At 34.1% G+C, this 18,656-nt stretch overlaps 1 protein-coding gene across 3 annotated transcripts in view; it reads left to right on the top strand.

Moving 5' to 3' along the window:
- The window catches only part of LOC143642489 (olfactory receptor 6C75), a 37,005-nt gene extending 21,040 nt beyond the window's left edge, over positions 1-15,965 (top strand). For all 3 annotated transcript variants that reach the window (XM_077110952.1, XM_077110951.1, XM_077110950.1), the window contains exons 4-5: positions 14,457-14,551; positions 14,706-15,965. In XM_077110952.1, the coding sequence (XP_076967067.1) occupies positions 14,743-15,681 (939 nt within the window). In that variant the 5' untranslated portion in view covers positions 14,457-14,551; positions 14,706-14,742 and the 3' untranslated portion in view covers positions 15,682-15,965. The remainder of the gene's footprint in view (positions 1-14,456; positions 14,552-14,705) is intronic.
- The last annotated feature ends 2,691 nt before the right edge of the window (positions 15,966-18,656 follow it).

Below are 18,656 nucleotides of genomic sequence, written 5' to 3'. Positions count from 1 at the left end.
CACAAGGGAAACAGTTGAAAACTAACCAGATAGAAATGAGAAGGCACTCAATATGGCACAACATAAGACTGCAAGAAAATATAAAAATAGAATTTAATGGAAGTAAGGAATAAAAAAAGATTTAAGACTTACAATGGCTAAATAGCAAAATGACAGAAGAAGGTAAATTATCATCAGTAGTGACTTTAAATGCAAATGGATTAGTCATCCAAAAGGCGAAGATTGACAGAATGGATAAAAAAGGATGACCAACTATATTCTGTTTGCAAGAGACTCACCGGGAAGTCAGAGATATGAGTAGGTTGAAGGTGAAAGGAAGGGGAAAATATATATCATGAAATGAATGACCAAAGGAGAGCTGGGATGACTAAACTAATACCAGATGAAATAAACATTAATGAAAAAGGTTATGAGGTACAAAGATAGTCATTATATATTTACAAAGAGCAGAATTCAGTAGGAAAATTTAACGTTAGTTATATGTTCACCCAACAGCAGAGTCCCAAAAGACATGAAGAAAATACAAATAGATTTGGTTCACATTAATAGAAGAAGGCTTTAACACACATTTTCAATAGATAGAGATCTAGTCAGAAGATCAGTAAGGAAGTACTGGACTTGAAAAACACCCTGAACCAACTAGACCTAATAGACATCCATAGAACTCTGCAACAAATGAAAGCAGAATGCACATGGGGCATTCTCCAGTATTACCTATATGTTGGGTCACAAAACCAGTCTCAATAAATTAAAAAAATACTGAAATAATACAGTGTATATTCTCCTACCAAAAATGAATTAAGCTAAAAATCAATAACAGAGTTAGAAATGAAAAATTCACAAATACATGGAAATTAAAAAGATTACTGCTAAACAACCATTGGGTTAAACAGGAAATCAGAAGCAAAATTAGGAAATATCTTGAGGTGAATGAAAATGAAAATGCAGCATAAAAAAACAATGGGATGCAACAAATGCAAGACTTATAGGAAAATTTATATCTCTAAATGCTTAACTTGAAAAAAGAAGAGACTTCAAATTAGAGACCTAGCCTCGAAACTGGAAGAACTAGAAATAGAAGAAAGAATTATGCCCAAAGTGAACAGAAAGAAGGAAATAACAAAGATCACAGCAGATATAAATGAAATAAATATTGAATCAACAAAACCAAAAGCTGGTTCTTTGAAAAGATAAATGAGATTGACAAAATATTAGTTAGACTACAAAAAAAAAAGGAGGGAAGGTATAAATTATGAAAATCAGAAATGAAAAGGGGAACATTACTAACAACCCCACTGAAATAAAAGTACTATAAGTAAATACTATAAACAACTGTATGACAATAAATTAGATAACATAGGTGAAATGGAAAAATTCCTAGAAACACATAAACTGCTTATATTGACTCAAGAAGAAATATAATATCTCAACAAACCAATTACCAGTAAAGAGATTAAATCAGGAATCAGGAATCTTCCAGCAAAAAAAAAAGCCCAGAACCAAATGGCTTCCCAGGGGAATTCTACCAAACATTGAAGAAGAAATAGCTCCAGTTCTACCCAGACTTTCCCAAAAGATTGAAGAAGAAGAAATTCTTTCTAACTCATTCTACAAGGCCAACATCACACTTATACCAAAACCAGACAAAGATACCTCAGGAAAAGAAAACTGCAGAACAGTATCTATTGAGTACAGATGCAAAAATCCTCAACAAAATATTAACAAGCCAAATGCAACAACATATTAAAATAATTATACACCATGATAAAATGAAGTGTATTCTAGGTACGCAAGATTGGTTCAATATAAGAAAATCAATTAATGTATTGCACAACACTGACAGAATAAAGAAAATGAAAAACATCATCTCAATGATGCAGCAAAAGCATTTGACAAAGTATAGCATTTTTGATAAAAACATTTAGAACACTAGGAATAGAAGGAAACTTCTTCAGCATGATAAAGGCCATTTAAAAAAAGCTAATTGTGGTAGTTAGATTCAGTTGTCAACTTGACCAGGTGAAGGCACCTAGTTCTGTTGCTGTGAATGTTAGCCAATGGTACGTGAACCCCATCTGCTGCTGATTACATCTGCAATTGGCTAGAAGGCATGCCTGCTGCAATGAATCATGTTTGACTTAATTGGCTGGTGCTTAAATGAGAAAGCACAATATAGCACAGTTCAAGCAACTTAGTACACCTCATGTCAGCACTTGCAGTTCAGCCCAGGCCTTTGGAGATGCAGAAAGAAATCACCCTGGGGAAAGCTGTTGGAACCCAGAAGCCTGGTGAGAAGGCCAGCAGAGATCACCCTGTGCCTTCCCATGTAAGAAAGAACCTCAGTTGAAAGTTAGCTGCCTTTTCTCTGAAGAACTAACAAAATAAATCCCCTTTTATTAAAAGCCAATCCATCTCTGGTGTGTTGCATTCCAGCAGCTAGCAAACTAGAACAGATTTTGGTACCAAAGAGTGGGGTGCTGCTGCTGTTTGCAAATACCAGATATGTTGGAACTGTTTTTTTGGATGGACAAGGGGAAGGTTTTGGAGGAAATATGAAGAGAATGATGGAGAAGTCCTGGAGTGCTTGAAGAGACTGTTGCTGTAAATGGAACAACTGCCAATCTGGACAAAGGGGGGCACAAAGGGACCAATGGTGTTTTCAGAGTGAGAAGCATGGAGGCTCAGGTCTGAAGCCAAGAAACCTCAGCCAAGAGAGTGGACCCACCCATATACATGGAGAGTGTGAGTTTGCCCTGAGGTCAGAGTATGAGTCTCTCATCTCGTTGTAGTGGAAGAGTTGTGCAGCCTCAGGCCTTGGAAAAGGTATAGCATGCTCCTTGGGGACTGGGGAAAGCCTGGCTGCCATCACATGGAGGGGTTGAGCGTGTGCCCCGGAAATGGCAGAGAGCCCAGGGGTGGTCCCGATGCCTGAAGAGAGTGGAACTGAGAAAAAGGTGGTCTCTTCAACATTCCCTGAGGTTGATTTGGAAAGAGGCAGGCCACTGCATAAGTCCTTGGAAATGGTGGGGCTGCCACTTTCTAAAGCTGAAGAGTAAATGACTTTCAGACCTTGAAATCCAATGGTGTTTTCCCTGCAGGTTTTCCTTCCAGTTTCTCCCTATGGATCTTGTAACTGTCCCTCCTTTGCATATTGGCACCAGACAACTTGTTTTGAGATTCATAGGTCCACAGCCAGAAGAGAATTTTTTGTACCTTAATATTGTTTAAGGGCACGTGTGTAGTTGCTAAGTTGACAAGGGATGGAAATGTGATAGTTAGATTCAGTTGTCAACTTGCCCAGGTGAAGGTACCTGCTGTGGACATGAGCCAATGGTAGGTGAACCTCATCTGTTGCTGATTACATCTGCAGTCGGCTAGGAGTCATGCCTGCTGCAGTGAACGATGTTTGACTTAATTGGGTGGTGTTTAAATGAGAGAGCACGATATAGCAAAGCCCAAGCAACTCAGCATACCTTATCTCAGCACTTACAGCTCAGCCCAGGCCTTTGGAAATGCAGAAAGAAATCATCCTGGGGAAATCTATTGGAACCCAGAGGCCTGGAGAGAAGGCCAGCAGAGATCACCCTGTGCCTTCCCACGTAAGAAAGAACCTCAGTTGAAAGTTAGCTGCCTTTCCTCTGAAGAACTAACAAAATTAATTCCCTTTGATTAAAAGCCAATCCATCTCTGGTGTGTTGCATTCTGGCAGCTAGCAAACTAGAACACCAATGGTGAAAGACTGAACACTTTCCTGCTACAATCAGGAACAAAACAAGGATGCCCACTGTCACCAGTGTTATTCAACATTGTATTGGAAGCTCTTGCCAGAGCAGTTAGGCAAGAAAAAGAAATAAAAGGCATCCAAGTTGGAAAGAAAGAAGAAAATCTTTCTCTATTTGCAGATGTTAAGAAAGTCCTGAATAATCTACAACAAAGCTAACAAAGCTGGAAAACCAATTCAGCAAAATGTAGGGTATAAGATCAACATGCAAAACTTGGTAGTGTTCTATATACTAGAAATGAACATTCTGAAGAGGAAATCAAGAAAAAGTCCGTTTACAATTGCAACTAAAAGAATCATATATCTAGTATAAATTTGGCCAAGGATGTAAAGAATTTTTTCACAGAAAACTACAAAACATTCTTGAAAGAAATTGAAGAACACCTAAAGAAACAAATGGATATTCTGTGTTGATGGATTGGATGATTAAATGTGGTCAAGATGTCAGCGCTATCCGAATAAATTTATAGATTCAATGCAATCTCAATAAAACTTCCAACAAACTTTTTTGCATAAATGAAAAAGCCAAACATCAAACTTGAAGGTTTAGCAGGCCCAAGTAGCTGAGGCAATCTTGAAAATGAAAACTGAACCTGGAGGACTCATAATTCCCAATCTTAAAACTCATTGCACAACCATTGTAATCAACACAGCCTGGTACTGGCACAAAGACAGACATATAGACCAATGGAATAGAATAAAGGACACAGAAATCAGCATTCACTTTTTCAGGCCAACTGAGTTTTTGACAAGGTGCAAAGACCATCCATTTGGGAAAGAATAATATCTTTGACAAATGGTGCTGGGATGACTGGATCTCCATGCAAAAAAACAAAAAACAAAAAACAAAAAAACACTACCTCATACCAGACACAAAAATCAACCCAATATTGATCATATACCTAAATATAGACCTAGAATTTCAAACTCCTGGAAGAAAACATAGGGAAGCATATTTAGGGCTTTGTTTATAGGCAATGGTTTCTTACACTTTACATCCAAAACACAAGAAACAGAAGAAAAATAAATGGGGCCTCATCAAAATTAAACACTTATATTCCTCATAGGACTTTATCTTGATAGTAAAAGACAGTCTACACACTGGAAGAAAATATTAGGAAAACACATATTAAATAAAGGATTATTATCCCACATATATATAGAAAAAATCCTCAACTTAAGAAAAAACCAAAAACCCAATTTAAAAATGAGCAAAAGACTTGACCAGATATCTCTCCAAAAAAGATAAACAAATGGCCAGAAAGCACATGAAAAAATGCTCAACAGCATTGTCCTTCAGGGAAATCCCAATCAAAAGTACAGTGAGATACCATTTCCCACCCATTAGAATGGCTGCTATTAAAAAAATAACAGAAAATAATTGTGTTCTAGAAGATGTGGAGAAATAGGAATACTCATTCATTGCTAGTGGCAATGTAAAATGGTGCAGCCACTGTGGAAGAGAGTTTGGCTGTTCCTCAGAAAGCTAAGTGTAGAAGTACCAAATGATATGTCATTCCCACTTCTCAGAATAAGCCCTAAAAAATTAATAGTAGAGATTAGAACAGATGTGTGCACACTGATATTCATAGTGGAATTATTTACAATTGCCAAAAGAGAGAAGTAATCTAATTGTCCATCAACCAATGAATGTATATAATATGGTATATGTATATAGTGGGATATTACCCAGCCATAAAAAGGAATGGATTCCTGATATGTGTGACAGCATGGATTAAACCTTGAAGACATAACATTGAGTGAAATAAGCCAGACAGAAAAGGTCAAATATTGTATGATCTCCTTGATTTAAACAATTAGAATAAGCTAAGTTGTAGAGTTAAAATCTAGAACATACAAACCAACAATAGGACAGGGCTAGGGAATGGGAAGTTAAGGCTCAAAATGTGCATAAATCTTACCTGAAATGATGGAAATGTTTTGGTAATGGATAGTATTTATGGTATAGCAACACTGTGAACTCGATTAATAGACCTGAAATATATATCTGAATATCACTGAAAGGGGAAATGTTTAATTTAATTGTATATGTGTGTGTGTGTATATATATATATGTTAACAGAATACAAACAGTGAACCCTAAGTTGTTCCATATACTTTAACTAGTAGTACAATTTAAAAAGTATTCTTGTACTTTTGTACTTTTGTCCAGAGTGATTTGAACAGTGAATAAAAAAGTATTTGCAAAGATCCCTTGGGTAATAGTGAGAAAGAGGAAAATTCAACTTACCCAAGTGGAGAATTCTTGATAATCTCACAAGCAATGGGGACAACCAAAGCAATAGGCTGAGCCCCCAATCTTGGGGTTTGTTCATATGAAATTTAACCCCGCAAAGGACAGGCTAAGCCAACTTAAAATTAGGCCTAAGAGTCACCCCCAAGAGAGCCTCTTCCATTGCTCAAATGTGACCTCTCTCTCTCAGCCAATATGACAAGCAAACTCACCGTCCTCCCCCTCTCTATGAGGGACATGACATCCAGGGGTGTGGACCTTCCTGGCAACATGGGACAGAAATCCTAGAATGAGCTGAAACTCAGTATCAAGGGATTGAGAAAACCTTCTCGACCAAAAGGAGGAAGAGTGAAATTTTATAAGTGAAGTGTCAGTGGCTGAGAGATTCCAAACAAAGATGAGAGGTTATCCTGGAGGTTATTCTTATGCATTAAGTAGATATCATCTGTTTAGTTAAGGTGTAATGGAGAGGCTGGAGAGAACTGCCTGAAAATGTAGAGCTGTGTTCCAGTAGCCATGTTTCTTGAAGATGATTGTATAATGATATAGCTTTTGCAATGTGACTGTGTGATTGTGAAAACCTTGTGTCTGGTTATCTACCTTATGGACAGACGAGTAGAAAAAAAAAGTATTCTATCAAAACTTACAACAAAATATTCCACACCAATGTAAGGAGCTGCTGTTGGGATAGGATATGGGAATCCTGTATTTTATGCACGATTTTTCTGTAAACCCACAATTTCTCTAATAAAGAAAAAAAAATACCCATCTCAACAGGAAATGTAGAATATCCAAGTTGATAAAGTGAGCCATTAAGGGAAAGCCATTCAGTTTTCTAGGATGATACCTTTCAATATTTGATTTTTGACTCATAAAAAATGGTGACAAGGTTTAACTCTATATCCAAGTTCTCTGTGATTATCTGGATACTTCAGCCCTTCAAATATCAAGCCTGCCAACAATAGAGAACAATGCTGAACTTTTGCTACAACTCCATGTATTATAGAGAGGAATGAGCTGATTATCTTCAATGAGTTACCAATTGTTACACACCCTACCTCATGGGGGGAAGATGGAAATCTGTTTATACTCAATAGATTCTGAACTCATATTCTAAATATGCATTTGCTTTTCTTTCTCACAATGCTTCCATCAGCAACACCATATTTATTATCATTGCTTCATCCACTGTTACAACAACCTCCATTAAATTGTGAAAAAGCAATTAATTTTAAAGTAAAAGAAGTGACCAATGCCCTATATGCATATTGATTGGTCTTACTATGTACAACATAACCCTAAAATAACAGACATAAAAGAACTGGTGATTAATCCTTGTTATTCATGAGAAATATGGCTACTGGTTCAGCAACTGACGGAAGAAGGAACTGTCTAGATACTTGGGATCTCCAGGGATCTTTTCAATGTCACAATAATTAGGGGAAAATGATAATAGAAGATACCACAAGCCCCCGTAAGGCAAGAACATCTGATATGACTAGAATGAGATATAGATCACCATACCACCAGCTAAGTATGTGTTGGCTTAGAAAAAAGTATATATATGTCTATACACATGGGTATGCATTTATATGTGTATGTGTGCATGTATGTAATGGGTAGTAAAGAAAGGAAAATAGGAATATAAACTAGGATCTTATAACAATAAAATAATTAATAACTGGAAGAATCCTGAAGTCTTAGGTTTTTAAGTCAAATCAATTAAAATTCTATTAAAATTACTTTTATATATTTAATTCAGATTATATATAATTTTAATAAAATATACACATGCAAATAAGTGAAAATATGTTTATATGTATATGTTTATGTGTGTGCATGTGTGTGTGATGGGTGCATATATACATATACCATTTGCCAATTGGATTCCCTCTCCCATTTTATTCATATTTAAATAGAAGATACTTATATTAGGCAAATTCACTCCTTTATTCTATTGTTTGAGATATACAAGGAATATTATATTTTATATTATATCTCATTTTTATATTATACTATTTCTTTATGTTAAAATAATTGGATTACATCATAATGATAAATTATTTTACTTTATTTTAACATCAGAGAGGGAATGGGGATCACTCAAAATTTAAGGGAAAAACTTATGAGACATTGGCTCTTCCCTTCTGGATAGACAACAAAATGTATCTTTGCAATAGTGATAGTTTCATTTTTGTGGAAATATATTTATCTCAATTGTTACTTTTTTACATTTTTAAAATGTGAATCAACATGTTTGTAAATTCATATATGCAGCAAATCTTTTGGACTGGCTCAATCACTTTATGTTCCAACCTTCTTCCGTTTTATCTTACTTCACTACGGAGGCTGCAAAATAAAACAAAAACAAAACAATATTTCTTAGGTGATCTTCCAATGAGATTTCAGAACATGATAAGGGGTCCAGAATAGATTCACTTACTGAGAAATGAATTTGTATGGGCATAAAGAGAAAGAGAGGATTCCAGGCATCCTGTTGGCTGGTGTACTTGAAAAAAGCAACAGTAGGGAAGTTTTCTAATTGTAGTTATGTGTTGGTACTTGTTGATACTTTAGTGGTAATGGATTCCTGATTGAGGCAGTAACAACTGCAGCTTTGTTCACCTCATTCTATAGAGTGACTTGTAAATCTTTCCTGAAAGTTCATCTTGGAATGCATAGTCTTGCTAATAAACCCCCTTCTTCTGATACTTGCTAAGGCAAAATTTATTCTCTTCAATTTAATATTTCCTCAATTAAATAATACCAAAAAATGTTACCGAAAGAAAAAAGAAGACAAAATAAACAAAAACCAAACAACCAACTTGTTTTTGTTGGCTGTTTGTTTGTTTTTTTTGTTTATTTTGTCTTCTTTTATGCTGAGAATATTTCTTATGCTTTCTGTTTTTATGTCTTACTGCTCAGGTCTGCTCAAGATCTGCTCAAGAACAGAGTCAAATACAAAAACATGGTTGCTTATTTACCAATATAGGGAGTGAAAAAAGAAGTGACACAGTGGGGAGAAAAAGAAGTAAATACATGGATAAGGAAACTACTGACCTTCCCCCTTTAGAAAACAAATGCAATTGATTGATAATTCTTGTGGGATTGTTTTAAGAATGGCCATAAATTATGACATAAGTATTCCTAGAACAATCCAGGGGAAGGAAGTGAGACTGGGAACATCTCTCTCCCTTTGCTCTATTGCTTACCACATGGGCTGTAAGATGCCAATTACCCAATGTAACCTATACATTAAATGCAATCCCAAACAAAAGTCTTCAAACATTTCTCTAGATTTCATAAATGGTTGGAAAATGTATACAGAAAGTTAAACACATATAATGGTGAAAGCAATTCTGGACAAGTATAGCAAAGTCAGAAGAAACACCAACCACTTTTAAGATTTACCCTAAATCTACAATGATCAAACAATGGGCATTTAATGGTTCACAATTTTGAGACTAGGCAAGGTGATGCTTTCTCCCCAAAGTCTGTAAAATTCTTGTGCTTGCTATAGGTGCTTCCTTGTGGTTCCTTGGTTTAAATTTCTGCCTTACCTCGTGGCAATGTCCTCTACGTTCCCTTCTGCTTCTGTTGACTTCTGGTTTCCTACATCACGCTCCTTCCATTGCTATCTTTTTATAAAGCCTCTAGTAATAGCATTATGACCCATGAAGGGTCATAACTAAACTAAACTAAAAATAACACCTTCAAAGTTCCTATTTACAATGCGTTCACAACCATGAGAATTGGATTAAGATTAGAAATATTTTTTCTGAGATCATAATTCAATTTACCACACTATATATCTATAATTATAATCTTTTTGCAGTTCCCTTGTCCAACTTTTTTTCAATAAAAAACATCTGTATACTCTGAGCATACTGTTAAGAACCTTTGTTAATTTCTAAGTCAGTTTTATCTCTCTCATAGCATATAAATAGATAAAAACTCATGCTACAGTATTTGGAAATTTTCTATATGTCCATCCAGAGAACTACCATTACTTTATTTATATCACTCAAAACAGAGATTATGAAAACAGGAGAAATAGCTTATAAGACATAATATCTCTTTTGGGATGTGGAATGAAATGCTATAGGAAATGTTGTGGGAACACAGGCTCACACACATCAGAGATTTTCTGCAAATGACAGCTTTGTAATTTAGACACAGCACAAAGGATTCTAAAGTGTAGGGCAGAAATCCCCTCTGAGCTGGTCCCAAGGGAGGCCAACTGCTGTTCAGGGTCAGTGGCTGCCAGTTCTGCTGACCTCGGCTTGTGTTGGAGATAAGCCACAGCTGTGCTGCCTGAGAGACAGATTTTTATACCCCAGAGGGAGAGGCCATAACTCTGAGAGAACAGCATGTATCAAGCAACATTGTGGAGAGTTCCAGCCCTGATGAGCCCCTGAGGCTGCTAATTTCTAGCTTTGCCTCAAAGTATGGTCAGGCCATTCCTTTAGATTTAACCTCATTCCTGGCTGTGGAATAGAAACAGAATAAAACAACTGCACACAAATGAGGGGGTAGGAGAGGGCTGGAGGATGTGCTTGACCTTGACATTGTTGAGTGTACCCTGGTTTACTAAGGATGAGGTATACATACATATGATACACAAGAAACAGGAAGGAGTGTATCATGGTATTATAGATAAGATTTCCTCATCATTTTTCCATTTATATTGTTTCTTTTTTTATAGATTTAATTGCACCAATTTTATTAGTTTTCATTTTTATTTCTCAATATGTAAAATGAAGAACAATACTAAATAACTGAATATTTTATATCTTTTACTGTGCATATCAAATAACCACCTAATAAATCCTATCAGTCTCAGTCTTTGGTGGTGGGGGAATTTGGCCCCAGGTGAGAATTTCTAGGTAAACTTAAGCTGAAATACTAATATATGGGTTGTATCATTAGTAAAGAGATATGGCATGCCATATCATAGGGTTAAGACAATCTCTACTATTTGACAGGCCCATTAAAAAATATATATTACATGACTCAATCACTTTTAAATGAAACCAATTTAATCTTAATTTAAAAGATTTAACTACTTTTATTTTGTAAATATCCTTGTTTCTATAATTCAATATTTTAAAAAATGATATAAGACATTTTTGTTAATATTTTTAAGGCATAAAAAATGCTATGTGCTCTGAGTTACATTATAGTTTAAAGGGTTATTAGAATTATTTCTTTTGGGTACCATTGTAGAATGAGTTTGTCTATTGTAAACTATTCAAGACTATGAATAGTTGCTTCTTAAAATGATCTCTGTATACCCACAAAAAGCCAAGGCTTTTTTTCTCTCATTCTGGAGAGCAAAAATACAGGAAACAATTCAGGGCAACCTGAAGTGCTGTATTGAGATGTTGATTGAAGTTTTATTCATCTTCACCTCAACATATTTTGTTTTTAATTAGTATATACATCAAAGCAATTTAAAAATATATACCCCTAAATGTGTAATTTTAAATTATAATATTGGCCTACCAATGATCACCGCATAAAAATTATTATGACAGCACAGGCCATGGTGGCTCAGCAGGCAGAGTTCTCACCTCCATGCCAGAGACCCGGGTTCCATTCCTGGTGCCTGCCCATGCCAAAAAAAACCACGAAAAAACAAAAAAGCAACTATTGTGACAATATATTTAATTAAAGGTGAGCATGTTTATCATGGTGATTGTATCACTTAAATTTGACCAATGATAAATAGGACTTACTTTGATACTAAAACAGCTGTTATGCTTCAACAGTTTCTTCAGTATGTACTTTTGTTTCACTTAATCTGTACATTGACTAACCTTATTTTCCCAAAATAACCTTAGAAATAATCTTAGTATCATTATTTAGGAATTGTCTAGCATTTTAGTGACACTAAATAATCCCAATTTCCAGTTAATTTGTATGTATTTTATGGAACTCCTAGATTAAATACCAAACAAATATGTCTCAAAGTAAAGTATATAAAAGGTGTATCATTGATGATCTTTAAGATCACAGTTGTAAGTAGATGACATTGGTGTAGGAAAAAATGTTTCCATTGGACATGGGGAAGGGACATTAATATTTAACAAATAATTTAGTCTTTTAATAATCTTCCATAAAATGTGAAAAATATGCAGACAACTATCTTTATTATCACCCAGAGCATAAGATTGAGCCTAACACATAACAAACTTCAAAATATTAACCAAATGAATAAATGATAGTGATTCTAATTACAATCAAGTCTTCCGTTGTCAGAAAATGGAAGGATGTAAAACTTTGAAGAAAATCCTGGTATCTTTTATTGGTCGTTTCATCAAGTCCTAGGCCCCCATATAGAACATCACAATGAATTCTTAAAATTTTCCCTGAGGTTAGAAAAAACCCATTTGTTCCCAGTATAATATGTTTCATTTTAGTGAATACCAACTTTTATTGCTTCTATTTTGTTTGCTTTCCTTGTGAAGTTGTATGATATTCTGAAGAAAATTTTTCTACATATTCTGCTCTGATTTCAGGCCATTATCAATTACTATAAATTGTTTGCCAATTTGGATCATTGTTCAGCCCTTGATGTTTTGGGAACACCAATCTCTATTGTGCCTTTGTTTATTCATTCAACCAATACCCCTGAGTCCACTGTAAATGAAGTGATTAATGTAAGATTAGGTTTTATAAAATTGCTTCTGTACAATATATCCCATTATCTTGCCTTTCAAATTTGGAAAGGCATTAAATCACCTTCCATTTCCACTATTTATTTTGTTTTCAGAATCAAAATATCATTTCCTTAAGTGTAAGCTGGTAGGATACAGAACAGTCAACTCTCTTTGGAGAAATCTGGTTTGAATCTATGGAAATGGGTTGATATATGCCCTTTTGATGAGCATTGTAGAGGCGCTCTTGGATTTGTTTTTGCTTTAAATATTTTGGAAATTTGGTTACAAATATAATATGACAGAATCAAACAGGATGTTTAGGCTTTTTAAAAATCCCCAAATTTTTAAATTTAAACAAATCAAAGGAGCCATTGGCGATAAACCTTGGTGAAACCAGTCGTATTTAACATAAGGTAAGTATGTCCTTAGATTTATTTTTTTGGAATATAATTTTGCTTTTGAAAGTGTATGCTATGATTTACAGATGTAATCTAAATTATGTAAACATTAAAAATCAAATTACATGACACATGGTTATGAAATAAATAAATGAAAGGAAAAAACTAATATACTGTAATAGTTTAGATATACAATTCTGTTCTTTATAGAGTGAATACTTTGTGATTAATTTGGTTACATGATTTGTGGTATTATTGTCTAGATATCACTTCATAATTTTTAGTAATGCAACCAGTAGGCAGAAACCATGGAATCATTTTTGTACTGGGTTCAGAAGAATTTACTTGATGTTTTTAATATGAGAAGATATAAATTATGTATTTAGTTTTGCACAATATGGATTTTATACATAGTGAAGATTAATAGAGATCATAAAATGGCAGAAGACAAAAAACTGCAAATTAGTGATGGCAAGTGGGTATATTTCATTCCCAGGAATTTTATAGTAAAATGTGTGGGTAAATTATTTCACATAATAAATCAACCAGTAAATCCTGATAAAATATAATTCCAATCTACAAACTCGGTATCATCTGAGAAATACAGGGACCAAATGAGGCATAACAGAATCAGGAGGGAATCTGGATGTTTTAAGTATTTTAAATAATAGACTTAGATTACAAAACAACTATATATTTTATGTCAAATACTTTAAACATGAATAACCGCATATGCAAAACCTCTATTGCATCAATGGAAATATCAGGAGCTATAAAATGAAACTAACAGTTTTTATCTCATCTAAAACATCCCTTGAATATTGAGTAATTCCCATTCACCTCCACTCAAGAAAAGAATATATTATTAAGGAGAAGTATCCCAACATTCTGGAAACAGAATTATTAAGAACATTTGCAGTTTACAAGAATAAAACTAGGGCTTAAATAAAAGTACTACTTGTTAGCAAGTAGACTCATGTAAGTAGTTGGTAAATAAAAATATATTCAAGAAGAATACATTAACAGACTTACAAGAGACCATTATAACACAGTATTAATAAAACTTAGAATTAATTAAAATTTAAATGAAATCTTGGATAGACACACAACCTAACCATTAAACATCTCTCTTTACGATTATCAAGGAGAAATCACTATGCCAGAGGAACTACTTCTGTTGCTTCAATCAGTTGTAAAAGCTTGAATGGGGAATAGAGGAAATAAATGTTAATTTCAATTAGAAAAGTAAAAGCTTGTAAAAGAACATGAGCAAAAATTCAAAGAGCATTGAGTATTGCAGTAAATCAGAGCGTGAATTCTCAGAATTTTGCTTTAAAATGTTTTAATCTCTTTTTTTTCAGTGACTATATTGAAGCATTCAGAGGACAGAAGTTGATACTGAAGTAAATGAGGATGCTCAAAAGGAAATGTGGGAGCAATTAATTTGGGATATAAGGTAAAGAATTAAGAGACTATATAAACAGCATTGCGTTTCTATGTACTACAGAGTCATTCTGGTTTAAAAATAAAAGGAAATTATGGTTTTTAAAAGGTTTTTAAAAACGGTTTACTGCTGTGATAGCTTTCTTATTTCTTTGCCTATTTTGCAGATAAAACCAAGAAAAATACCATCCAAAAAAGGGAATAATGAGAAATAACGTTTCAGTAACAGAGTTTATTCTTCTGGGATTAACAGATGATCCAAAATGGCAGGTTGTACTTTTCACATTTCTTCTTGTTACCTACATGCTAAGCATGACTGGGAACCTCACGATTATCGCCCTCACCTTCTCAGATCCTCACCTCCAAACTCCCATGTATTTCTTCCTTCGTAACTTCTCTTTCCTAGAAATATCATTCACTTCTGTCTGCATTCCCCGATTCCTTGCCACTATTGTGACAGGGGACAGAACCATTTCTTACAATGGCTGTGTGGCTCAGCTATTTTTTTTCATTTTCCTGGGTGTCACAGAATTTTACCTTCTAGCTGCCATGTCCTATGACCGCTACGTGGCCATCTGCAAACCGCTGCATTACACAACCTTCATGAGCAACAGGGTCTGTGCTCTGCTTGTCTTTAGCTCTTGGCTAGCAGGATTCCTGATCATCTTTCCACCAATCATCCTTCTGCTACAGTTGGATTTCTGTGCCTCCAACATAATCGATCATTTTATCTGTGATTCTTCTCCAATTCTGCAGCTTTCTTGCACAGACACGAGCTTTTTAGAACTCATGGCATTTCTTTTAGCTGTGGTGACGCTCATGGTCACCTTGACACTGGTTATTCTCTCCTATGCATATATCATCCAGACCATTCTCAGAATTCCTTCCACCAGTCAAAGGAAAAAAGCCTTTTCCACTTGTTCCTCCCACATGATAGTCGTCTCCCTCTCTTATGGCAGCTGCATCTTCATGTACATTAAACCTTCTGCAAGGGAAAGAGTCTCTTTAAGTAAAGGAGTAGCTGTGCTCAATACATCAGTGGCACCCCTTTTGAACCCCTTCATATATACACTAAGGAATCAGCAAGTAAAGGAGGCCTTCAAGAACATGGTCCAGGGAGTGGCCTTTTCCTCAAAAAATTAATTTTGCATATATGAAAAATATATCCTTGAGGCAAAGCTGAACGAAAAGCTCTCTGCTCTTCTCTGAATAAATTCCTTCTAAACATCTCATTTCATTCCTTCAGCCAGACCTATTTATATATCAAGTCTTCTATTTTCTAATTAGCCTAAAAATCAGGTCTTAACTATTTTAAGTTAGGTACAAAATGCTTGGTTTTTTGTGCTATAACTAAATTTTAAGTAAACCGATAAACTCCAATGTTTCCCATTTCATGGCAGGGTAACTTATGAATTCAATCCATAAAATAGTGGATTCTGTTAAGTAAAATGCTAATGAGAAAGCTGAAACAAACATCTTTTACATGAAACAAATACAAATTTCTTAATATCTCAAAAATTCCTTGTTCATTGTCAGCAAGTGTACCATGTTATAAAATTAAATCTACTATTAAAATATTTTCTTGAATTTATTGATAAACACATTTAAAATATGTGGGGATACTAAAAGAATTTTAAGATAAAATGTACTGTCAGAATTGTTAACCTTATTATTTGAAAAGAGGATATAATGATATTGTGTGATTTGCTAGAGAAAAATAACAGAGTTCCAGTGCAGTAGAAAAGATGACATTTACTTAAAGTTTTTCCTTTGGTAATATTTCCTACAAAACTTTATTATTTAACTGATAATTTAAAGATTTTTGCCAATCGTATTTGATAAGTAATACTTTAATTTCTATAAAGGCATGATAAAAACTTATATTTTATACTCAGATTCTTTCAATGAATGCAAATGGCATTTTTTATTTATGTGAAAAAATGCAGAACCAAAATTAGAATGGTGTGAAAAACTTTCTTTTATTACTAAATACACAACACTGTGTTGATTTTTCCAATATCTCTTTCATACAAAGATCCTCTCCCCTTCCCCCGAACCCAAGAAAACTACATTTGTAGGCATTTGAGAACCGACAAAAATGTGTACAAGTCTATTTTCTATGGTTAATGAATTCCTCAACTCCAGTGCATGATTAAGAAAATTGTTCATGTTGGAACAGTAGCTCTAAGTGTGAATAGACTTAAAGTAGATTTAATTTTAGTTTTTTAAATTTTCAGTTTGGTCTCATAGTCCAGGTTAATGTAAAGAGCTCCAAATATTCTCAGAAAGTTCTGAGACAAACACTGTTTCTTATTGCTCTTAGAAGAGATTGTCCTCAAGTACTCATAAATTTCTTAACATTCTCATTTCATGGAGTGGTCTACATTTTATTCCTACCAAAATCTAACAGAATACCAATACAAAATGAAGATTATAGAAATATTTTAGTTGACTATGAGCTCTTTACTGAGTCACACAATTAAAAGAAAACACGTCAATATAAGTTTCTTTTTAAGAATATAACAGGCAAGCAGAATGCAAAAATGAAAATCATGATTATAGAAAAACATTATGCAAATGTTAATTAAATGAATATACACAGCATAGATGATATAGAAAGATGATAGAAAGAAAGTGAGAAATAAAAAAGATGCATAATGGAAAATGAAAAGGTAAAGATATGATGATCCCCTATAAGAAACTCACAAAGGAGTAGAATCTAATGTTCAATACTAATTATACTCAATAAGAGGAAAGATCACTATATCACTATATGTCTTCCCAAAAGAAAAATTGTTAGGCCAAACACTAACAATTTCATTGCAAATTTGAGGTTTGGTGAGAAAAGCATCAATTACATGTAAGACGTCATGCTCTTCAGAGGCTTTCCAATAAATGATGTAAAGTAACATTTATTGTGTACACTGCAATATTTCAAAAACATTTTAACAATGATGAAAATTACATTTATGTAATAATGAAACAAAATGAATTTGTACCATGTTTTTTATTAATCACATTGAATTTACTGTGACATTATTTTTTCTTGGCAAATAGCAGCATAAGATGTCATTTATCCTTATGATTGAATAAGCATCTTGAAAGGTAATTCTGGCAAATATAAAGTTGAAGGGAGACCAAGAATTAAAATTTTTTATGTTACTAAGAAATGGAGCTTCACTAATTCTATCATGAAACATTCTTCAGGCTTTATATATTACAAAATATCCTTCAAGAGGACAATAATCATTCATGTGCCATTAAATCCCTTGGGATCATAATATAACAGATGATGATTGACTGAAGTAAAAGTTGTAATAATTAAGATTCTTGATTTAAAAATCTATCAGGTGATTTTGGAAATGCCTTACATTTCTTCTTACATTCTTAAAATGTTGAGAATGAAAGATGAACAAAATGAATAAAGAATGTAAGTATAATTTTAAAAGAACATTAGTTTATATTGTAGCCTCAAGGCATATCTGCCTTTATCATAAGAAGATGGCTTATACTTAAAGTATAGTCCTTTAGGTAAGGATAGAGTTATTGTTTTATCATCTTCCCAAGACACACTACCCATTTGTGTTTCTATAAAAGGCAAGCCACATTTTTCTTGAATATAGAAATGACTTATACCTCATTGCAGTGGGTGGTATTATCTGATTCTGTAAAACTTTTTTATAGTTTCCATTGGGATTCATAAAATTTAATTATTTATCCTTTACCTTTAATTCACATAGAGCTAAAGGAAACATTTTTATACAGTCCTTGAAGAACTTATTCTATCTTTAATTCCTCCTTATATTGAAATCATACATACAATTGAGCTTATGAGGAAAGAAGTTGAAATGATAAAAGAGCAAGACAGGAATTACTTGTCACGGTCAGGTTCATGTGTCAAGTTGGCTAGGTGGTAGTGCCTTGTTATCTGATGAGATAACCACTGGCTTGTCTGTTGCTATGAGGACATTTCATGGACTTAAATCATGATTATGTCAGCTGTATCCACACCTGACTGTGTTTGTAATCAGCTAAAGGGGGTATCTTCTGCAATGAGTGATGCTAACCTAATCAGTGGAAGGCTTTTAAGGAGGATTCAGAATAGATAGTCACTCTTC

Source organism: Tamandua tetradactyla, chromosome 7, assembly GCF_023851605.1.
Source record: "Tamandua tetradactyla isolate mTamTet1 chromosome 7, mTamTet1.pri, whole genome shotgun sequence".
In the NCBI taxonomy this organism is placed as follows: domain Eukaryota; kingdom Metazoa; phylum Chordata; class Mammalia; order Pilosa; family Myrmecophagidae; genus Tamandua; species Tamandua tetradactyla.
The sequence above is the reverse complement of the archived record's forward strand: the minus strand, read 5'-3'. Positions and strand labels throughout refer to the sequence as shown.